General features: G+C 34.2%; 5 protein-coding genes across 14 annotated transcripts in view; all 5 read right to left on the bottom strand.

Moving 5' to 3' along the window:
* Positions 1-24,079, bottom strand: part of alpha-Man-Ia (alpha-Mannosidase class I a) — a 923,832-nt gene that overhangs the window by 75,772 nt on the left and 823,981 nt on the right. The window lies entirely within an intron of this gene.
* LOC105182722 (uncharacterized) lies at positions 2,017-11,678 on the bottom strand. Of its 7 annotated transcripts, none has more exons than XM_019841170.2 (13): positions 11,042-11,678; positions 10,781-10,900; positions 10,244-10,361; positions 9,896-10,157; positions 9,643-9,766; positions 7,045-7,164; positions 6,595-6,712; positions 6,244-6,505; positions 6,026-6,145; positions 5,706-5,796; positions 5,336-5,481; positions 5,067-5,199; positions 2,017-3,203 (listed from the first exon to the last, which is right to left on the bottom strand). In XM_019841170.2, the coding sequence occupies exons 1-13, from the start codon at positions 11,183-11,185 to the stop codon at positions 3,150-3,152; spliced, it is 1,812 nt and encodes a 603-aa protein (XP_019696729.1). In that variant the 5' UTR covers positions 11,186-11,678; the 3' UTR covers positions 2,017-3,149. The 7 variants fall into 7 exon arrangements, with proteins under 7 accessions (XP_019696729.1, XP_019696733.1, XP_019696731.1 ...); XM_019841174.2 differs by having other exon boundaries at positions 11,250-11,678; XM_019841172.2 differs by lacking the exon at positions 5,336-5,481.
* LOC109503787 (odorant receptor 49a-like) lies at positions 8,292-9,271 on the bottom strand. Its single transcript, XM_019841229.2, has 3 exons — positions 9,061-9,271; positions 8,780-8,912; positions 8,292-8,503 (listed from the first exon to the last, which is right to left on the bottom strand). The coding sequence occupies exons 1-3, from the start codon at positions 9,174-9,176 to the stop codon at positions 8,450-8,452; spliced, it is 303 nt and encodes a 100-aa protein (XP_019696788.1). The 5' UTR covers positions 9,177-9,271; the 3' UTR covers positions 8,292-8,449.
* On the bottom strand, positions 14,215-16,854 carry LOC105182721 (uncharacterized). Its single transcript, XM_019841203.2, has 9 exons — positions 16,698-16,854; positions 16,325-16,444; positions 16,083-16,200; positions 15,681-15,945; positions 15,367-15,489; positions 15,106-15,196; positions 14,847-14,992; positions 14,590-14,722; positions 14,215-14,390 (listed from the first exon to the last, which is right to left on the bottom strand). The coding sequence occupies exons 1-9, from the start codon at positions 16,839-16,841 to the stop codon at positions 14,340-14,342; spliced, it is 1,191 nt and encodes a 396-aa protein (XP_019696762.1). The 5' UTR covers positions 16,842-16,854; the 3' UTR covers positions 14,215-14,339.
* On the bottom strand, positions 17,156-24,076 carry LOC105182709 (uncharacterized). Of its 3 annotated transcripts, XM_011140357.3 has the most exons (10): positions 22,701-23,608; positions 22,370-22,489; positions 21,334-21,451; positions 20,754-21,015; positions 20,550-20,666; positions 19,937-20,027; positions 19,665-19,810; positions 17,771-17,903; positions 17,580-17,697; positions 17,156-17,193 (listed from the first exon to the last, which is right to left on the bottom strand). In XM_011140357.3, exons 1-9 carry the CDS (start codon positions 22,842-22,844, stop codon positions 17,617-17,619), a joined length of 1,212 nt encoding a protein of 403 aa, XP_011138659.2. In that variant the 5' UTR covers positions 22,845-23,608; the 3' UTR covers positions 17,156-17,193; positions 17,580-17,616. The 3 variants fall into 3 exon arrangements, with proteins under 3 accessions (XP_011138659.2, XP_025160069.1, XP_019696760.1); XM_025304284.1 differs by lacking the exon at positions 17,156-17,193 and having other exon boundaries at positions 17,336-17,697; positions 22,701-24,076; XM_019841201.2 differs by lacking the exons at positions 17,156-17,193; positions 17,580-17,697; positions 17,771-17,903 and adding an exon at positions 18,352-19,187 and having other exon boundaries at positions 22,701-24,076.

Here is a 24,079-nt window from a genome sequence, read left to right as displayed (position 1 = left end):
CGTCGTGTAGATATATTTCACTCATGATAATTTGCTCTGATGGCGTAGGCAGTTTAGTACGCATTCATCAATCGTGACAAATTAGCGAGATGTATGATTGCGATTATTTTTACGACTATTGTCAATTCCGGACAGACGACAACACCGTAAAGTAGAATATCGATGTAGCGATAAGCTGCAATGAGATATTGACGTTATCGTCGAAAAACACGATGATACATTGCTGGAATCGTCGTGGACGTCGGTTATCGCGGTAGATCCTTCTAACGATAAAACGAAAGTACTACCGGCGACTAGTTTACAACTGTGTGTATGTTATGTATACATGCTTCGCTGCCGGATGAACAGTATTAATTTTTGCTCACATAGAGGAACATAGTATCATGTCTTACATAATGTACATTTTGATATCACTACGGCGTTAGCCACGAAATCGTTGTACATAGTGTACATTTCACCATGTTTGCGGAGTATATATGTTATATAATGTGTACGTCATGTATTATATAATGCCGGTTACAGCATGTTTTCGATCAGTACACTCACATGCCGTGAGCTATCAAATGAAGAAATCGTGCCGAGCGTCAGTGGTTAAGAGATTTAGCGTGGTATTCATCATAAATATAATATGAAGTATTCATAGTCGGATCTTATATTGAAGATCCTCTTAAGTCCATCTTTAGATGCTGCAGATCGTTTTATTGCATACAAAGCATCTGAAAGTACACTTGAGAAGGTTTTAAATATAAAATCTAATTATAAATATTGTTCTTAGACGTTAAATGGAAAAAAAGAAAAAATAAAGCATCCTCCACGTTTCATTATATAGTACTCGCTAAGCAATCTTGAACATTCCGCAAACGTAGTGAAGTATACGCTATGTATAACGATTCCGTGACTAACGCCATAGTGATACCACAAAGACTTTCAAATATAAATAAATGACAAAATATAACATACAAGTATTCATCTTGAGCGATAAAATATTCCACAGTTACAAGAAGTTTCTACTTACGGATCATGTTTAACGGCATCAAAGATACTCGATATACAGGGTGTTTCGTAAGTTAAGGTAAATCGCTCAGGAGATGAATGGGGAATCAAAAACAAGAAAGAAAGTTGATACAAACCTAGGTTCGGAAATGCGTTGTTTTCGAGTTATCGCCATTTTTATGTTAAAATTTGAAATTGCTTTGCTTTCGAATTCTTTTGTCAAAATTAAAACATGAGATGGTTTTTATGAGGTGTTCGAAATGATGAAAATAACTAATGGATTTGAAAACATTAGGGAAAATCCGGAAGTGCTACAAAGAGTTCGGGACTCCTTAGAAAGAAGTTAGAGCCTGCATTCATGCAGAAGGAGGTCATTTCGAACACCTCATATAATTTTTACATTCACACATATACACACACACACACACAACAAAGAGGGTTTGGAGTCACTAACCACTACCACAGGAGTGACAAACTGTGGAGTCCTGATCTCTGCCAAGGGATGCTAAGCGGGCTCCGCGTGGTGCATCGTGGAGAGTGCTAAAGCAGCCCGCAACTTTTATTTAACTTTATTTATGTTTTGAAACTCATAAAAACCATCTCATGTTTCAATTTTGACAAAAAAATTCGAAAGCAAAGCAATTTCAAATTTTAACATAGAAATGGCGGTAACTCGAAAACAACGCATTTTCGGACTTATATTTGTAACAACTTTCTTTCTTGTTTTTGATTCTCTATTCATCTCCCGAGCGATTTACCTCGACTTACGGAACACCCTGTATATAGTGTCAGTAAATCAAGCGCGCACGTGTATCTACAGAGTGTCTCAGGTCACCTGAACAATCGCTCGTGGAAACATAGAGCGAGTCGAAGCAAACACAAAAGTCCCATAGCGTTTTACAATATTCGCAATAATTATCGAGTTATTATAGACTAAGCCCATAAAAAGTATAATACTTTTCTAACCTAAATTTGGTCTATATCTCCTTCAAAGTAGTTCCCTTCTGTATGTATACAACGATCCCATCGTTTCTGCCATGCCTTAAACGCTCCCTAGAAATCTTTTTCTTGAACAGTGTTAAGCACCTTTTGCGGTTTGGATTGGATCCTCTCAATCAGACAGAGAATGCAGATTTTTACTGCGATGTCTTGAGGAGATTATGTGAAGACGTTCGTCGCAAAAGACCGGAAGTGTGGTGCGAAAGAAACGCCCACACGAGAGCATTGTCATAGTGCAAAAGCCAGTTTCAAAACGCGGCAGTTTTTGGCAAAAAATAACATAGTGGTCGTTCCGTATTCTTCTTACTCGCTGCATCTAGTCCCTTGTGATTTCTTTTTGTTTTCTAAAATGAAGTTCAAGGGGCGGCATTTTAGCACGGTCGAAGAGATCCAGTCCGAATCGTAAGAGGTGCTTAAGAAAATGTTATTCAAGAAAAAGATTTTCAGGAAGCATTTGAGGCATGGGAGAAGCGGTGGGATCGCTGTATACATGTAAAAGGGAATTATTTTGAAGGAGATATAGACCAAATTTAAGTTAGAAAAGTACTATACTTCTTATAGGTTTAATCTGGTTTCATTTTGATAGTATCTCGTACGTCTTGCCGCACCTAGCTTAAGCTCGCATCGATATGGCTGCTAAATATTCGCGATTACAATTACGAAATTATTTTATGAGGAAGCTTGTATTGAAATTGTAAAGAATTCTCTGATGAAAAAAAGTCATATAAATCATTTTCATTCGCCTTACATTTCTCAAGATTGTGATTCTCAAGATTATGATAGTGAGTACAACAGTATATGAGTGCAACAGTATATTATATATTTATAGATGCAGTAAATTTTCATCACCAAAGTTGTACCTAGTCTCTTTTATCCACGTGAAAAGTAATAAGCATACAGTAATAATAATAATAGTAATACTAAACAAGTATGAGGGAAAATCGGAAAGAATTGATTGTGAAATTATATTTTATTTATTTTGCATAATTGCATGTTTTAATGATTTTTGAAATATCGCTAATCTAAGTGAAGATGTTTTTTGTTTTAATTATCTTGCTACATTAATGATTCTTTTACTTTTCTTTTCTTTTATAGTTCTTCTATTAATGCAATGACTACAATTTATAATGGCTATACCTTTTTTACCGTTAATGGTATTATTTGCGTGCTGACCAAAGTACCATAAAATATGACATGGTTGTACTCATAACCTGAAATTTCAATTCAATATTTATATTATACTAACAGTTATATATAGAGTGTTCAAAAAAAGGGTTCAGAGCTTTAAGGGCATAGTACTCATAAAATAGAGCAGAAAGATTCTAAAAAACCGATGGACCGAAAAATTAATATTGTCAGTTATGAGCAATTATTTATTTTAATTAAAGCAAGTGACTTACTCGCTTCTAGTGCGCGGCCATACATAAAATATATTTCTGCCATTTCTTGATTAGAATAATATGATATCATTCTTACCGTATTGCAAAAATTTTGTGATAGCTCTTTGTAACTGTTTACTGTTCACAAGAATATATGACTAATTACTTACAAGGGAAGGTACCCAACTGTCACTCACAGATTTTAATGAAAATTTGTACACTTGTAAAACTATGCAAAATAATAGACACATATTTTTTTATCTGCGGAGAAGCGATTTTAAGAGCAGAAACAACCCCTTGTATATATGGGGTAGTTTTTACGTTATAAATACATTCGTGACATTTTTGAAAACTTTGAGGTATTATGGGGTTTTCGGGGTCGCAGAATTCGAATCTGTTATTATAATTTAAAAATATAAAATGGTTAACCGGTTCACTGGTAAAATCACATATATGTGACGGAAAAAAAGTACCACGCCTGGTAAGATCGCATATATGTGATCTGGCGTATATCTCCGCCGATTTTAAACGTATTTGTATGAAAATTGATATACCCATATTTTTTTGGGTTGCTGAATACAAATTTGTGGTCAAAATGTGAAAATTCAAAATGGCTGACTCAATATGGCGACCACAAAAATAGATATCTAGCCACCATATTCAATATGTTAATTAGTAAGTAATAACAAGTAATCGAAAGCTGCGATGTGTGATTAAATATATATGATTAAATTATGTCATAACAAAATATTTTAGTTTAGTAATGTTTATTCACTATCTGATTGACTGACTGACTGGCCTGACTGACTGACTGACTGACTGACTGACTGACTGACTGACTGACTGACTGACTGACTGACTGACTGGTTTGACTGATTGATTGATTGACTGACTGACTGACTGTATGGGCGCCATATTTGATCAGCCATTTTGTATTTTTAAATTATAATAACAGATTCGAATTTTGCGATCCCGAAAACCCCATAATATCTCAAAGTTTTCAAAAATATCGTCAAGAATGTATTTATAATGTGAAAACCATCTCATATATACAAGAGGTTGTCTCTGCCCTTTAAACCGCTTCTCCGCAGATAAAAGAAATACGTGTCTTTTATTTTGTATAGTTTTACAAGTGTACAAAGTTTCATTAAAATCAGTGAGTGACAGTTGGGTATCTTTCCTTGTTAGTGAAACGTGTGTATAAATGGGAAGAAAACAGATGTTTGTTTATATTCCGAGCAAAAATGAAGAGACTCTTTTTTAGGGACTTCTTTAAAGTATGGTACTCTTCACTGATAGACAGACCGAATGACAGATAAATTACATTAGAGAATACAAAAATACCAGAAGCGAGTAAGTCGCTTACTTTAATTAAAATAGATGTGTTCATAACTCTGATAATATTAATTTTTCGGTCCATGTTTATTAGGATCTTTCTGCTCTATTTTGTGAATAACAGCCCTTAAGATCCTGAACTTTTTTTTTCTAAAAGCACTGAATATCTGGTTAATTTCATTTAACTCTTTCAGCGGTAGTGAAAATTAACGGGATTGTCTCTCTCATGTAAATATAATTTTATAACCAGGGCATTAAATTAATTAATAGATTTGAGTGACAATGAGTTAATTTCTTTAAACAGTTTGCTGGAAACTGTCTCTAAAGGGAATAAATATTTCACATTTGTGTAACGTTTACCGTCGCAAAGCCTTCTAATGATGAAGTAAATATACCACCTATGACCATTTTGCAACTTTTCATACTTCTTTGCATCATAAATGGCAATAATCTTTGCGCTTGCAAAGGGGCGCAGTGCCATTGCGTCAGGTATCTAAAAGATTTTATTCAAAAATCAGATTTTATTTCGTTCGTTGATGATTGTTTCGTGTTATTATTGATCCAAAAGAAAATTATTCTACGCTCGTGGGCATTCTTTTCGTTTTTGATTCAATACAGAATTTACATACGTTTTCTCAGAAACATCGGCGCTATGGTCTATCAACATTTGGCCAATGTAGTTGCCCAAGAATATATAAAGAATATGACTAAAAGTAATTATTGCCAATCTTATTATTTCGTTAATCTCTTTGACTAATAATACCGCTTGAAGAAGCTGTAAAATATATAAGCGCCAAAATGATACATATTATTAAAAAAATATGTATCGTAAAAAAACCGAAATATGCAAGCTTCTCAAGCCTGCAAAAAGCATTTCTTGATTTACGCAATTAATCGCGCATAATGTACATCATATATCATGAACATCATAAAGTACCAGATGAATTGAATAGGTTTCCAAGTAAAATTTCGGAGGAATATGACAGAAATGATACTTACGCAGAAAAGATTGATAATCAGGGATATGATTCCGATCGTGAGTAGAATGCTGTATGATACCGACAGGGAGGACCACAAGGATTCGGAAAACCTTAAGGAAGGAAGAGAATCTAGCGTGTTGATTCGTTACTTCAAGAACAATATTGTATGCAATCTTGTGTGCAATCGTTTAGTCGCGTAATTTTCAAAATAATTCTTGAGTCTAACGAGATTTCTACACGAATATTATCTCACGAAGAGTGATAGACTACGGATACAATAATCGCCGACCAAATATTTCTTTCGTATATTAGCGAGAAAAATAACTCTTATATACCGACTCTAAAGCTCTTTTGTGTATATGTACAGCCTCGATTATCCGTTGGTAAACGATGATCATCCTCTTTCTAGGTGCGTAAGCCTGTAAGAGATTATCGTCGAACGCTCGGCTCACTCGGTAACTGTAAAAATAGTCAAATAAAATTTCGCACAAGTTGCATGAAATTTGCAGTTTAATGCTATTTAAAAATCGCGCGCGGCTTTTCTTTCATCTGACTACCTAGCGATTCGAAACAATCCACAGGCGTGTTGCACATGCATTATGTACAGGGATTCGGTGCCCAACAGAGTAGTGACAATTATAATCACATTAATATCTAAGTGTAATACAATGGCATAAAAGTATTTCTGCTGATCGACGAAGTATTGCCCCGGAATCGGAAGCTGTCGTGTACGCGAGACGTTGATTGGAGCAAGAATATCGAGAATGTTCGGTACGAATGGCGTGAGAAGGAATATTATTATTCCCATGACACCAAGTACTGAAAATACGAGAGAACAGTCAAATTTTCAGCACGATTGTACGTTATGCTTAAAGCCAAAGTGCATTACACGCGTATCTGTTTCTTACTTGCGCAACCCATGCAGCACATGTTTCCAATATAAATATATTTCTCTATGATTTCCAATTCTCTTTTATCCTTAAGCATATTCCAGTCCTTTTTTACGTGTTCCATAAGGTGTTTTAGCTGCTCGTGTGGAGCGCGAGAATTCAAGAGAATACATGAATAAAATCAATTATTCTTTACAGCAGACGTTAGAATATATTTTCGATTCTTGCTATGAAAATCCGTGCCTTCATGCATGTATAGGTGAATATATAATTAGAACTTTCAAAATTTACATTCTTGATATTTTATAAACAAACGAGTATAGAAGATCTTTTCTAGCCAGATTTATCCAGCCGGATAAAAGTAAATTGATTTCTTTTCGCGAGATTATACAGGCTTTAACGTTAAAGAAAATAAAGATATATAAAACCAAAAATAAAATTGCAAAGAGCAACGCATTACCGACTCACTTTTTCAGGGATGGTAGAGAATGTTTGGTATTTTACAGCGTAGATTAAACAAGGTACAGTAGGAGCGAGAATGTTCAGTACGAGATCAATGTTGTGTCTCAGTGTTATCAGGTACGCGATCTGAAAGCACGGGTTGATGATTAGATTAAATGAAAAATATTAAATTATATAAAGTAATTCGTATAACTAGGCAGAAAGAGAAAAGAGAGACCGCTATTTTTATTAAAAAAAAATATATTAGTGTTATATTAGTGTTTAAAGTTTAAAAGTAATAAGCTTGTCGCTTAAATACGTAAATATTTATAAAGTGATAACTTTGCTAAATTTCAAGTAGTCTCGATAAACGAGTTTTATTTTTGGAAGATAGTTTTTTGAAAATCACAATGTAATGTAATGTGAAGCTGAAATGCACATAAGCAGTATGTATGATGTGTGAGCGGTCTCGTTCTCGTTATATGGACGCATTTAACATGTGATGTCGATGATTAATTTTCTTCGTGCGCGAACTGTCATTTAGTAATTGTACCTGGCTGACCACTAATAAGGACACGATAACGTTGTAAAGTATCATTCGACAATATTTGAAGATTGACTGTTCGTATGGCCATAAGCCGACTATCAGTAAAAAACGTCGACTGAGTTTGTAGTATCTATCCTCCAGAAAGTTCATTTCTTTACGACGGTCAAAATACTTTTGCGCTCAAGAATAAACAGACACCTATATGCCCTTCTATCTTTGTCTCTATTCGTTAAATTTGTTTTATTTTCTGTTATATTGCACCCTACACCGTTATAAAATAAACGGGAATGAGCGATAACTGCTTTAATTTACAAAATTTACATGCTATAAGAGATAATGAAAAGATAAGGGTTATATATCATCTAACGCGTCTATTCGCATATATATGAAAACACCATGTGGAGGAAATTTATTTAATTTGCGCAATTCAGAATGTTAGTCTTCTTTCATGAGGGGATAATTTTCTTATGTCGGGTTATGACTGCTCTTCTTTACAGTTTGTTGTGCCGTTGCTGCTTGCACTTCGCGTTGACATGGACGGTTTCAGTATAGCAAATAATGTACCTCGAAAGTATTCAAAAATGCTGCATACGTCGGAGTGAACATCCTCTAAGACAGAAAACGACGGATACATTTCTTTAAAGTATGACATATGTATCATTCTCGGAAAAGATAAAAATTCTTATAAACATTTTTTTCATTTTTATAATTGTTATTTATATTTTTATAATATGCTATTTTTTCGTAAAATATTATGGATCCAGTGAAGAAAATTTGACAATTATCTTGCGACGTTATTATGATTATTGTTTTTAATTTTAATTTTACTGATTTAATAACTACACAAGTGATACATGGTGTAATACGTTTTTGTCGTTAACGGCATTACTTGTTTACGGACCAAAGTACCGTAAAGTATGACATAGTCGTACTCATAAGCTGAAAATTTAATTCAAGATTTATGTTATAAAAAATATATATAATATATCTAGTGATTTTTATAACTCTTTCAGTGGCGACGAAAATTAATGAGAATATCTTTCTTTTCCTCTCAGTTTTTTTCTCAAAGTTTTCGCTATATAGAACTTGAAGATATTAAAAGACATTAAAAATTTAGACACTGTAATGTATTAAATGTTATAAAAGTTAACTTTAAGTCAACTTTAGTTCTCGCCGCTAAAAGAGTTCAATATTTCGTAATTGCGTAAAATTTACCGCTGCGAAGCCTTCTAATGATGAAACGAACATACCGCCTATGGTCATTTTACAGCTTCTTGTGCTTCTTTGCATTATAATCGGTAGTAACTTTTGTACTCGCAATGGGGCGCTGTACCATCGCGTGAGGTATCTAAAAGTTTGCCCGAAAATCAGATGATGATAATCAAATCTTGCTAATCGCGGTTTTGCATTACCGCCCACACAAGACAAAATTATTTTGTCTTTGCGAAAATAGGCTCCCTTTCTCGTCTTCAATTCTGTGTGCAGGATATACGTACGTTTTCTCAAAAATGCTGGCGCTATGATCGATTAAAATTTGGCCAACGTAGTTACCCAAGAATATATAAAAGACATGCCCAACAATGAATATACTTAGTCGTACTACTTCGTTCATTTCCTTCACGTTTAATACTGCTTGAAAAAGCTGCAAACGATACGAGCGAAACAAATTGAGCAGCGAATTTACACAATTAATCACACAGATATGTTATCAAACCATACACATCATGAAGTACCCGGCAAATTAAATATATTTTTAAGCAAGACTCGCGGCGTGGAAAGAAGTATGAGAGAAGTAGTACTAACGCAGAAAAGATTAATGATCAGAGACATGATTCCGATCGTGAGTAGAATGCTGTATGACACCGCCAGAGAAGACCACAAGAATTCGGAAAACCTTGAAGAGGAAGAGATGCTAGCGCGTTGATTTGCTATCGCCGCAATGACATTGCCTGTCTTCTCGCGTGTTTACTCGCGTAGTTTCAAGATAAATCTTTCGAGTCTAACGAATATTATTTCACGTAGAACGGTATATGAAATATTTCTTTCGCGTACTAGCAAGAAAAATGCTTTTTATATACCGACTCCAGAGCTCTTTTGTGAATGTGTACAGCCTCAATTATCCTTTGGTAGACGAAGATTGTTCTCTTTTCAGGCGTGTAAACCTGTGACAGACTTTCGTCGAACGCTTGATTCATCCGGTAGCTGAAAAAGTAACGAAGCGTAATTCATTTCACGTCTGTCGGACGAATTAGATATTCGAGATAAAATGTCCAACGAGTTTTGTCAAATTTACAGCATAGCTTAGCACCGCGCATAGCTTATCTTTTTTACCTGGCAATTTGAAACAATCCGCAAGCGTGTTGCACGTGCGTTACGTACAGCGTTTCGGTGCCCAGCAGAGTAATGATAATTAGAATCAGAGCGAGGTCTAAGTACAACGAGATTACGTAAAAGTACTTTCGCTGATCGATGTAGTACTCTCCCGGGAACAGAAGCTGTCGTGGACGGGAGATGTTCAGCGGCGTGAGTATATCGTGAATAATTGGTATGAATGGCAAGAGAATGCAAACTATTGTCGCCACGGCGCCGAATACTGAAAGTACGAAAAGATGGTTCTTTTAGAGTAATGATACGATATGATTGGAACCAAAGTGATCTATACGAGTGTCTGTTTCTTACTTGTGAAACTTAAGGTGCACATACTTCCGATATAAGTGTATCTTCCTATGATGTCTAGTTCTCTTTTATCTTTAAGCATATTCCAATCCCTCTCTATGTGGTCCATCAGGCGCCGTAGCTGTTCGCGAAAAGTATCAGAATTCACAAGAGCGTATGAATAAAATCGACTGTTCTTTAAAGCGATATGTTAGAATACATTTTTGACCCCTTGCTAGAAAGATTTGTGCCCTTGCTGTGTGACCTTGTTGCTTTCTCGCGCATAAAAAATTAACAATTTTCGAATGTACATTGCATATATTTTCTATATTTCGCAAACAAGGAAAATCAGAAGACTTCTCTTTTAGTCAGATTTCTGTAGCCGGATAAATGTATAGCGAGAGAGTAAATACTTGCTTTCTTTTTCGAAGTGCACAGGTGTTTATATTAAACAAATAGAGAAGTAAAGAAGAAGTAAAAAATGATCATAAGAAGATATAATATATAAAATCAAGAAAAAATATCACTGATTTGTCAAACGGCAATGTTTTATCAACTTACTTTTCCAGGGATGAGGCAGAATGTTTGGTATTTTATAATAAAGACTATACCAAGTACAATAGGAGACACTATTTGTAGCATGAAGCCAATGTTTTGTCTCAGTGTTATCAATTTCGCGACCTGAAATTACGAACCGATGATCAAGTGAAATTGATGATAAAACTATTTTCTACTATGTTGTATTATATAGCAATACGACTGAATGACCGATCGCGTTTAATATTGTTGGATCTTTTTGACACACGGAACATTACTTAATACCTGGCTAGCCATCGTTAATATTACAATGACGTTACAAAGCATCATTTGACAATACTTGAAGAGACAGTGATCGTATGGCCACAAACCGACTAGCAGCAAAAGACGACGATTGAGTTTGTAGTATTTATTCCCGAGAAAGTCCATCTCTTCGCGACGGTCGAAATACTTTTGCGCTCAAAACCAAAGAGATAGCTACGTGCTTCCCTACCTTTCTTCTCGTTTATTTCAACTCTCACTGAGTTACACCTCGCTTGTTGATACAATGAATGTGGGACGCGTTTGATAATTTTGACAATTTGCACAATCGTCTAGATGTTAAAATAAAATAGATGAAAACAACGTGTATGTATTTCACAATAGTGTTCAATTGCAAGTATAAACGAAAGTAGCGTATGCAGAAAAATTCACTAATTTGCGTAATGTAGAATATCAATTCTTTTTATGAAGGTGTGATTATCTTATGTCGGGTGGTATAGTTCTTTTTCATAGTTTGCCGAGTTGTTGATGCGTGCGTTTCGTGTTGCAGTGAGCGGTTTCAGTGCTGCAAAATTCGTGTTGTATATATTTTAAAAATATATCTGAATGAACATTCTCTTAGGAATATCTCACCGCTGTGTTTATTATTTAATACTATTGTTGGACTGACTAAAAGAACTGAAAAATGAGCACACCTATTTATTACAGGCTCGACATATTTGTTATACAATTACAAATATATATTTGTATATATAGATATTTGTTTATCGATATATCCGGTTTACTCCCTATTATTAAATAATGCTATTATTCATCTGTCGGTACATTCATTTATATAGGATGTTTCGTATATTTTGACCACCTGAAATATTTTTGTTACATTTGATACGAAATATGAAAAAAATATCTGAAAAGAAGAAAAGGAAAATTGATGATAAAAACAATTTTTTCTCAAGATAATTTTTTAAGAAATTTCAAGATTAAGATCTTTTTTTTGAAATAGAATTATACATTTTTGTTTGAACGATCTTATAGTCGGTGTCGAGTAGATTTCAGCAATATAGCAATGTGCAATATGACCTACAGTTAATTTTTAACATGAGAAATACAAATGTTTAAGGAAAATGGAAAAATAAAAAATTTATGGTTTTTAACAGATGCTAGAATTTGTCGATCAGCTTAATTAGATCTAAAATTTCATTAATTAAAAAAGAAAAATTTCTTATGAAAATAAGATCTTTGACTATGCTTCTACAACAATGCAACATGCGAGAACAAATTTTGCAAACATGTATAATTTTATCATCATGCCAGAAATAATGGAAAACGTGAAATGAAAAACGTATTTTTTGCATTTAAAAATGTTGAAGTCAATGCACATTACTCTGAACATCTTTTATAAAATAAATCTTTGTAAAAGCAGACATTTTTTTATTTTTCTATTTTCCTCGAACATACATATGTATTTTCTATGTTAAAAATTATTTGTAGGTTATATCGTTATACCTGGCTGAAATTGATTCAATGTCGGTTTTAAGATCGTTCATATAAAAATATATGGTTCCATTTAAAAAAAAAGAAAAAAAAAACTAATCTTAATCTTAAAATTTTTGAAAAAATGATATTAAGAAAAAAGTTCCTATCGTCATAATTACTCCTTAGAACTAACTTAAACTTTTAACTAACGTAACTTTTTCTGCAGGCATATTTTTGTATCATTAAACACGACAGAAATATCTCAGGTGGTCAAAGTATATAGAGTACCCTGTAGATCTCCCGTGCGGTAAAAATATCGCACGTGGTAAAAGCCATAATGTTTTACCTGGCGTAACAATGCGGTGGGGTGTCGGCGCCAACGTCGACGTCGCGGCGCAGCGCGGGCGCAATAGCGAGCAATGCTTTTCATATGCGATATTTTCCTCAATGTCGCATGAACCGTCGTGCGAAGAGCATCGCTTTGCTTTCGTACGTCGTCGTGAAACAGCTGTGTCTTCGTGGCGTCACCAACCACGAAAATACTGACGGCACGTTCGCGATACGTTTGAATGTCGCCAGTTCGTGACACAGTCAGTCGCGCGTCGAGTTGGAATTTTTCAGTGAATTGTGTATATACGTGTATGTGTGTGTGTGTGTGTGTATATATGTGTATGTGGTTTGTGTTGTTTTCTCTTCCTTTTTCACTTCTGATGCAGTTTCTCGTGAGTTGTAATATTGTACTTCAGAATATTGTAGTTCAAATACTTGGTGACTTAACTGAGTTTTGATTGAAACGAGCAGAGTGTGGAAAGTGTTGAGGTAAATATGCGGAGAATAAATGTATTTAAATAAGAATATCGCGATTTTCCATAAATTCCTTACCAGAAAGATTGATTTTCTCTTAGAAATATATTTTCTCTTAGAAATATACTAGTCGAGAATAGATTAATTCTTCCTTCGTAATAATTTAATTATGAAACATGGAAACATTTTGATTAATTTATTTGATGATACTGTGAAGATAAAGCATTTATAAAGGATTTTTCTTGCATTCTTACCGTGAGAAATAGGAAAATATCCGAGTCAGGCGAAACTATATCTTATTTTCAGACTGCAATTTCTCAATAGCTCAATATCTGATTATGAATAACATAAAAATACGGTGGTCTAAAAATTATTTTAACGTGTCAGCGATTCAATCAATTTGATTTATGCAACGAGATTGACAAGTGAATATGACTTCAATTGTTATAACAATATATCTGTGTGAAAAGATTTATTTAGATTTAAGGACGACAGAGTTATTTGGATTAAAGATATTTTTGGAGGATTTAAATATTTAAATATATTGCGCGATAATTTTGACTTCTATCCCTTTTATTCTATTGTACATGTCAAGCAGCTTTTCGTCATGTCCCCTTACAATGTTACGAGCATCATGCAAAATTGCAGTGTACGAATGAAAGATGTTGTTTCATATGTCACAAAAAAGAGATGTTTAAGCTATCGATTAAAATTAATTTCTATAACGTACTAAATTAGGATAAAAACAAAAAAGGGAATAAAACAGCAAAGTGTCGAAAACATTTTCTAGCAAGCATGCTTACTTTGTATGAAAATCAATAACCCGCAAAATGATAAGAGATTAAAGAAATTATGTTTTGGTCTACATACAAGGTGGAATGCACGATATTGCATATAAAATATACAGGGGTGTTTTTTTTTTCATGTGATGTTTACTAATAGCGAATGTATTTTATTCTACGAGAATAAGTTGTCTCATGAGTGCTGCTGATACAACTTTCTGTATCGATTACTAGAATTAGACTCACGGTCTGTTTCGATCTCAACGTACGGAATAGATCACAGTGAGATATGACAGCGTCATGCTCGTTAGCTGGAAGAAATAATTAAAGGTATGACATCAGAAACAAAAAAAAATAAAAGAAATGAATGAATAAATTTGTCATATTGCATTATTATGCAGTGTGCGTGTTGTGTTTGTTTATGAGATTCGCGTTAGCACGATTATATGATAAAGTTATTTCTCAGTTGATTATTTGTTCGAAATTGTGACGGCCAAAAAATATTATTACCGATGCGAAGGTTTCCAGTGACGCTGTAATCAAACTGTTGATATTCAATATGTAACCCTTGATCATTTTCTGCTGCATTAATATGAGAAATTTTTGCGCTTGTACTGGTGCCGTATACCAGGATGCTTCGTACCTGCGCAATCGCAGTCGAAAAATACATATTTTTATTTACTTTACTTTTATTCTTACTAAACTTCTCGTTGAAATATGTGATTAATGTTACACACACTTATGGCGTATCATTTGTAAAAACATACGTCATTTTGAACACATAGAAGCTACGGTCGTTTAATTTCTGGCCAAAATAATTGATAGTAAACATGTAGCCATATTGGCCTAGAACGAAAGATCCGGATGCCATTAGTTCCTCCCAATCGTTCATCACTGTGACGGCCTGTAATAGCTGAGAAGCGATAAAACGGACGTCACACGTCATGTTTACAACCGTATGATTGTACTGCGAAACGGTACAAAAAGATATACTACTTATCCGGTAAAAATAACATGATGACTTACACGAAACAGGTTGATGGTAATACTGGCTACGCCGAGTATGAGCAAGATCATGTAGGACGGGTTAAAAGTCGACTTGAAGTAATCTAAAAACCTTAATTAGCGGTGAAAAATCATGCTTGCGTATCGATTGCGAGGAACACGGAGTGACGTGATCATCTTTCTCGCGGTGGAAAAACTTTTCTCTTAGGAGAGATCTACGCGCTGATTTCCCAGCAAAAAACTTGAGACGTTTCACGTTTCTGCCGTGATTCGTGTACTCACTCGATAGTTCTCTTGTGAATCATTACGGCCTTGATGATCTTCGAGTGAATTATGCTGTATTTCTCGTAGTCGGATAGGTCGGACGGAAATATCTCGTTGTCGAAAACGTGTTTCAAACGGTAACTATAAGCGATATGATTACACACATCACACACACACACGCGCGCACATGCACGCATACACACACACACACACACATACACAAAAATGCGACTATGTTATTTCAATATATACATTATACATTAAAATTTATATTATATAAATTTATAAAATGTATATATTAAAATTTCGGGAATTATATCAACTACGTTTACCTGGTTATCTCAAACAGTCCGCAACCGTGTTGAATGCACACCATGTTCATTGTCTCGGTAACAATTACTATGGTTATGCCTAATGCAATTACCATCGACTGGTGCACCAGAAGGGGGTAATAATAGTCTTGCTCGTCGAGAAAGAAATATTCCGATAAGATGGGCAATTTTTTCGGACGAGATTCGTTCAAGGGGTAAACGAGATCGAGGAAGGTCGGAAGATATAACATGACGACATAGCCGAACAGTGCGAAAAAACTCATAACTGAAACAATGTTGTGCCATTGCGTTTATTGGGGGGTTGATTCTTACTTTCCTTCACATATGTAGTTCTACACGTGTACGTTCATTCGTATGAATATTCACAATTTGGTACATCTACAACATTCGAAAGTGAATTACCGTACAAAGCTATCGTGTATCGCATTGCGCTTGTGGCATTACAGCGTATAATCTCGCGTTCTTTCTCGTCCTTGAATATATCCCAGTCGTGCTGTATTCGCTCTATCAGTTGTTTAACCTAACAATGTTGAAACTAATATACATATGAGCGGAATAGTATTATATTTCAGACTAAATTAATTGTTTTCTAACGATCAAGAGAGAGTACAATGTATCGATAATCGAATTATTCATGAACTTACCTGGTTACTGTAAACGATGTAGGTGAGAAATTTCAGGATATAAATGAGAGAAGGCACTGCATACGTCAGATTATATAGGAAGCGATCAAAATCGTGTATGGTACTGTGCAATTTCGCGAACTGTCCATCGAAATAATATGAAAATTTTAGATCCCATAGATTAGATCCCGCAAAAAATTTCTCAAGTAATTTGAATCACCGATTTCAAAAATGCAAAATTACATACGTATAATTTGTGTAATGTAGCTCGACATTAATTTCTCTTATATAATATTCATAAGTTATTTCTCATAAATTTTTGTATCTTATATAATTTTTCCAATTCTTCGATAAATATCAGACGCCAACACATAAAGTCGAACTGAGTCGTTACCTGAGTAACGGAAGAAGACGCAAAGATCGTAAATAGGATTACTCTGTAAATATGCACAAATACCGAATTGTTGTACGGCCATAATCCCATAATTTCGAGAAGGATTCGATTAGCTGTGTAGTAATGCTGATAGATAAAGTTCATCTCACTTCGAAGATCCCGTAGTGTATGTCGCGTGCCGAGGGTCTTACATTTTCTTTTCTTTTTTCCACTAGCATTTATTATCGATCGTCGTTACCCTCGCAAATTTCACGAATTAACTTAAAAGATGGCGGTAGAGAAAAAAGGGGACGCGATGATGAGCGCGAATTACGTAAAGTATGTTGAGGGAAACACATGCTCGCTTTTATTATTCATTACCGTCCAATAGAATTGGCGCACGCGCGACTGTCGCACAATTTTGGCACATGTTCTCATTGTTATTCAAACCGTTGAACTGTGAAGATAATCGTGAAGTTCTTACTTGTGTTTACAAAATAGTCATTTCTGCATATCGCTGAAATAGTTATGGGAGATATCAAAAAGTGAATCATTCATTTTGCATATTCGCATGGCAGGACAAACGTCTCTACCGGAAAAGTTTGCTTAATCTGTATCACATGATAGATTTAATATAATACATGTGGAAATATCGCATATTTATTTCTGTTAATAAAAATATCGCGTATACATTTATCGACTTAAATTTGATAATCAAAACTGATATTATCGATATCATTTGTTAACGTGAAAGAAATATTTCACACTTAATTAACCGCGGACTGCGTGTAATGGGAGTAATCTCGAGCGAGAAGAGATGTTCGATCAAATTTACTTCAACGTATTTTTGCAAGGAGGTAACACGTAATATGTGCCGCAAGCATATACTTTGAACATACATACTTTGAACATGTCAATTTAACTGATTAATAAAATGCGTCTATAATTCTTCTGATGGTTTTTTCTGTTGTGTTCGTACTGAGAGAAGGAGCATGACGTAGGATATAGATGCGCTCATAAGCTGCAATTAATAATCTCTCTTTACGCGATACTCGTTCGAAAATGTAATCATTTCGTGGTGTTCTTGAACTCACCATAGCGAAACCTTCTAACGATGCTTGGAACAAACCACCAGCCGTTAAAGCGCTCCTTCTGCCGCTCCTTTGCATTACGAACAGTAACGATTTCTGCATCCACAGCGGTGCTATATGCCATGGGATACTATATCTGCTGATACAGACGACATCGATGTAGTACCGTTAGATCGACGATTGGTCTAATCAGTCTCTTAATTTTCGTAATTTTGTGAATTTGTATATGTTTAGCGAAATACGATTTAACGAGTATTGTGCAATACTATGCAACAAGCACTTCAGTCCCCAAAAATGCGTTAATGTGCGCGAAAATGTGCCGGCAAACGTATGTGTTTTCTGTATTAACTCTTTGCGGACAGCAGCCTAAGCATTTTAACAAAACTGTAAATTAATAGAAACAATAATATCAATAATAATAACAATAATATAATAATAAAATCAATTCGGACACAAGTTTTAATAGTTTCATTATTATTAGGGGCATGCAAAAGTTTCCATCGTTTTTAAGGCAATGTTTTTTATTAATATTATTATAAATGACATAGCATTTTTAATCAAAATATTTTTCGACATTACTACTTTTTGCCATCTTTCAGGCAAAAGGTGAATACTACGATCAAAGAAATCTTTGCTCCTAGAATGAATGAAGTTGTCGATGAATTATTGCACTTCTTCAACGTTGCGAACTCGTATACCAGAAAGACTGTGTTGCATAGAACGAAATAAATGAAAATCCGATGGGGCAATATCTGGAAAATATGTCGGGTATGGTAGGACTTCCTATTGCAATTCCATTAAAGTTTCCTGGGTCGTCAATGCAACATGGAGCCTGATATTGTCATGCAGAAGAATCACTTTGTTTTACTTTGTCGCAAAATATGGTCGTTTCTCGATCAATTACTCATTCAACTGCTTTAATTGTCGACTATATAATTCCGCGATAGTAGTTTTAACCGCTCATAATACAACACTCCTTGCATGTCCCATCAGATATATAGGAGGATTTTATAATCATGGATATTTCGTTTTGGCTGGGACGTAAAGAATTCTCTGAGATTTACCCACGTAGAGGATTCTCCGGGATTTAGCCACGATCTTTTGCGATTGGGATTATCATAATAAATCCATTTCTCGTCTCCGATCACAATTCGATACAAAAAAGACTTATGTTTGTGTCTATTGAGCAGCGAAAGGTAAATGGTAACTCGGCTGGCAATAGCGTTCTCGGATAATTCATGGAGAATTCATTTTTCTTCCTTCAGAATTTTCCCCATCTTATGCAAGTGTTGAATTACAGTGCTCTGATTAACATGTAACTTTTTCGCAAATTCTATATTCGATTGAGTCGAATCTTCTTGCAATAACGCTTCCAAGTCATCCGAACTCATCTCTTGCGGTCGCCCGGCACGTTCCTTACCTTTTAAATCAAAATAATCACTTTTAAAGCGCTACAATTACTCACGACATGAACTTTCACCTATCGATCTCTCACCATAAATTTCGTATATGATTCTGATTGCTTTGACAGCTGTTTTGCGCTGATAAAATAAAAAAATATACAATAACGAATATGCATCTTATCGACTTCCATCTTCATACGAATTAAAAATGATTATGTAAAAATGAATACGACTTATTATGCATCAGTTTCTATACAGGTTGACCTATAATACTGACATAATCTAACAAAAATGTGTCGCACAACTTTCATGTAAATGATTCACAATGCTATTTATACGTGAACAATGAAAACTTTTATATAGTCCTAATATGATTATTGCTTCTGTTAATTTACAATTTTGTTAAAATGCTTGGGCTGCTGCCCGCAGATACACGTCCACAAAGAGTTAATAACGATATAATAATACAAATAATTATGACGTGTGGTACTCACGTAATCTCACAAATCTCAGTGCTCGTATCTATGACGTCCTGCCCGACATAGTTTCCCAGGAATATATAGTACAATTCCAAAGTTATAATGCCAGAGGACATCAATAGTTCGAATGGATCAACCATCAGTATCAGCGCGTTGTATAACTGCGTGCCAAATGAGCATTATTTCCTAATTACATTGTCTCCAGTAAGTGCATTCTCGAGAAACGATCGGGGTACTTGAATAAATGCTAAGTACTGTGTGCTCTTCGTGTTACAAACTGCACTTACATGATAGAGAGACAAGCTCATCAAAGCCACACCAAATCCTAACAATACGAAATAGAAGATCGTGAAACTGTTCGTCAGGATGTTAGCCAAACTTCAACAAAATGCGTCGTTCATTATGGATTCATTGTCATACGACATTCAGATCCCTTGCGCTTGATCCTTCTTTGCGAGGGTTCTTGGATATCGTATTCAAGAAGAAAAGTTTCACTTTCTATCACTCGCATCAATGATCATTACTTGAAATTTGTCTCAAGTGAGGCGCACGGACTTGAATTTGCAGCTGGATGTGAATTTTTCAATTGAACTGTGATTACGGAAAATAATGTAATATAATCTTACACATAATAACGTGCTGTTCAACTGGGAAACTCAGATCTAATACTAAATTTGAACCTGAGAATTTTATAGGAGACAAGTTTCAAGTAATAATTGACAATACAGGTTTCACTGTTTTCTCTTTATTTTTTATTTCTTTACACTTATAAATATTTTTAGAACAATAGGCATCAAAATTATTAACGTTATTAATCACGAGAACTATTCTGGATTGGCAAATTGTCCTCGCAGGTCAGACTTCGAGCGCAACAAAAGAAAGAAGCATGTCAGTACTAACTCCATAGCTCTGCGGTGAATGTACACGGCGTAAATTAATTTCTCGTAAAATATATGTTGCTTAATGTTCTCCGGCTCTTGCAACACGCTCTTGTCGAATATTTGTTCTATACGGTAACTGTCGAAAAAATACGATGGTTAAGTTCGTCAGTTCTCTTGTATAAAATCAAAAGCATAAAATTCAGAAGGATTGCTTTTGCGTTACCTGGTGATTTTGAATAGAGCGCAGGTGTGTAGTGCATACGCGATGAGAATCGTTGCAACAGCCACAACTGTGACGCAACCGGCGTAATTAATCAAGAAACTATACGTTAAAATAGCGTAAAAATACGTGTCTTGATCGACGAAGAATTCCATTGTTATCAGAATCGGTCGCGAACGAGATTCGTTCTTAGGTACGATCACATTGAGTATAATCGGTATACAATTTAGCACTATGTATGACAGCATAAAGAAAATGACCAAGGCTGAAGCATGCAGATTACACTATATATATTTCGTGGAAGTATGAAAGGAGGTTACATTGTTACGAATTTAATGCATTAGAGTCATGCGGACGCGTGATTTGGAAATTCTTGCAATTCTTGCAAAGAATTTTAACAATGAGAAATTTTTTAAGATGGTAAAAGAAATAAAAAGGGAAGCGTTTGTAATCTAAATAACTTCTGAGGAATATTTAAATGGAAATGCATGCAAGTATGTCGTAAAGCGTGCAAAAGTATGCGTGTCAGAGACAAGAACTGAAAATTGTGATGCGGTCGATGACTTTTGGTCTGAATTCTTACTAAAAAATTGGATCGTGTACAATCTCGCGTTCTTTGCGTATTTTTTTATTATTTTCAGTTCAGCTTGACTTTTTAACATATTCCAGTCGCGCTGAATTCTCTCGAAGATATATCTGATCTACGAATAAAAGCAAATATAGTTGTTTGTACTTTGTAAGAATTTTTTATTTTTCGTGTTATGTTATCATTTAACATTTCATGTCAGTCAATTTCTATTATCTGTAGGATAACTCGTGTAAAATGGCCATAGATTTTTAAAATTCCAAAATATATATTCTTAGTTTTATTATTTTTTAACAATGCTTGGCATATTACTTTACTGAAATTTAAAATATATAATACTATCAAAGTTAAAAAGAAAATACTTAATAGAAATTTTATATTAAATTTATATATATTAAAACATAAGCAAATATTGAAACCTGAGCACTGGTTATCTTATTTGATTTTTGAGGAAAAGGTGCCATGTAGCTTTATAGGACAGTTGATTATACATTTTATATTAAATTTTATATTATATTTTATATTACAAATATATTTAACATTTTGCAAAAATAAAAGAACTTATAATTTCACATATTTACTTTACTTTATGATATTGTAGATTTTTATCGGTAATTATTGACTACGTGGAATATCGATAGTTTTCCGGTTGCACAATTACTGATGCTAATATATGTCGATTATATTGGCTATTTTACTCTGAAAAATCTTACTCAAACTATGACGGAAAAACAGCCATACTATTAAAAAAATAAAAAAAAGTGAAAACTGAAATAAAAATTATATGTCACATTATAATTGACATACATTCATTATGTGTAACATTGATTACGACAGCTTAATTTATTTGACGTTGTAGTAGTTTTTAGTAAACATGAAAAATTTTGCAGGCAGTTGAAAGTAAAAATATAATAATATAGTAATATATTATTCACAATCTTATTTCGAATAATGTATGCACATAAATATTAACTACACTACTGTAAATATTAATTACACACACACAGCTAAGTGCTTAAAAGCAACAACTTACATTATCGGTGAATAGGAGGAATGCATTATATTTTATAATGTAAATGCTATTAACCACCATAAACACCATAACTTTGATGAAAAGATCTATATTATATTGTCTTACGAAAAACGTGTTAAGCTGAAAGCACTTTCATTGAAAGATTATAGTACAAAAAGAAATGTGAACAATTAGTTTATGCAAGTGTTATATAAAAATTGTCCACTGAACGACACATATATTATAAATTTGTATCATTAATATTATGTTCAACAACTGTCAAATTTATTCACATGGATGAATAAAATACTAAAAATATAAACTAAAACAAAACTAAAACCACAGTTGGTACCTGAGGTAAGAAAAAAGATAGGAATAACGTCTGAAAAAAGACTATTTGAATTTTTTTTAGAATTGAATTCTGATAAGGCCACAAGCCGAGACTTAATAGAAGGAGCCGATTTAGCTTATAATATTGTTTTCCGGCGAAGTCCATCGTCGGCAAAAGCTAAAACGCGTATAACAGGCGCGACGCGCAAGGAATTTCGTGCTCTCCCTTCACGTAGTCAAAATTAAAGACGTAATGGACCTTCTTTTTCTTAAGATTTCAACGTAATTTACAAAGTGATCATTTTCATGAAACGCATAACAGATGCAATAAGTGTAAAACACGACATTGTCGGCAAGTACGCATATATGAAGAGGATCGATCGTCTTCAATTGCTTTTCCGGGCTCGCTGTGAAATGGAAATAAGTTATTAAGGTAATGTCGAAATTAGAGCAATAATATTGTCATGTAAATTTTCTCTGGAAATGGATACCTTCTCGTGCGTTGATACAAGTGCGAAGACCGAGCTTATCGCGAATGGCTCGACTTGCTTCATCGCAGTTTGATTTGATTCACAACAGCGTCGTATATCACGTAGACATCTTTGTACCACATACATTTCACGTAATGTTTCAAATTTGTTCTTTCAAAATTGGAAAAACTGGATCCAACAGTGTGTAACAAGGAGAAACGAACGGTGACGGGAAGAGAGTGAATTGTGAAATTATACACGGAATTTTTGATTACATGTAAGCAAAGAAGGTGCATGTTTCTTGTGTTATTTTTCTACAAAAAAATTCGAATAACGTATCGATGTTGTAAATATGACATTTTCATCGTTTGCTCCGGTTATCGGACGTTGCACTTGTGGTATTCTCTCTTGCGTTGATTCTCATAAGATGTAGAATATTTTATTCGCGCATAAATTCATTATTATTAACTTATTAAACAAATAAAGACAACTTTGGAGATATTATTGGTTCCATGAAAAGACATTCATACTGAATACGTAATAAAGTACATATTTACTTCTCTCATTATAATACTTATTATAGTATTTATTATAACCCTCTTGCAGTTCTATTTATTGGTAGAAATTAGTATCAAAATGATTAGATCTTTTCTGCGGAAGAAAATATTTATTTTCGTGTTTTATAATAGTTTTCGAAAGTGCTGATTTCAAATTTAAGGTTATTATTGCAAAATTCAAAATGACGGATCAAAATTGACGGACCTGAAAGTAGTAATTCTTACCCCGAGTTAGACTTGGGTTTAACCGTAAGCTGTCTAATGAATGCATAGTTTTGTATGAATGAATTATATGTATAAAACATATAATGCAAGTGTATACAGCGCAATACAATGTGTAAATTCTATATTTTCAAAGTTCGAGAATTGCAATT

The sequence above is a fragment of the Harpegnathos saltator genome, unplaced genomic scaffold, assembly GCF_003227715.2.
Source record: "Harpegnathos saltator strain DR-91 unplaced genomic scaffold, Hsal_v8.6 scaffold60, whole genome shotgun sequence".
NCBI lineage: Eukaryota > Metazoa > Arthropoda > Insecta > Hymenoptera > Formicidae > Harpegnathos > Harpegnathos saltator.
This window is presented reverse-complemented; position numbering and strand designations above follow the sequence as displayed.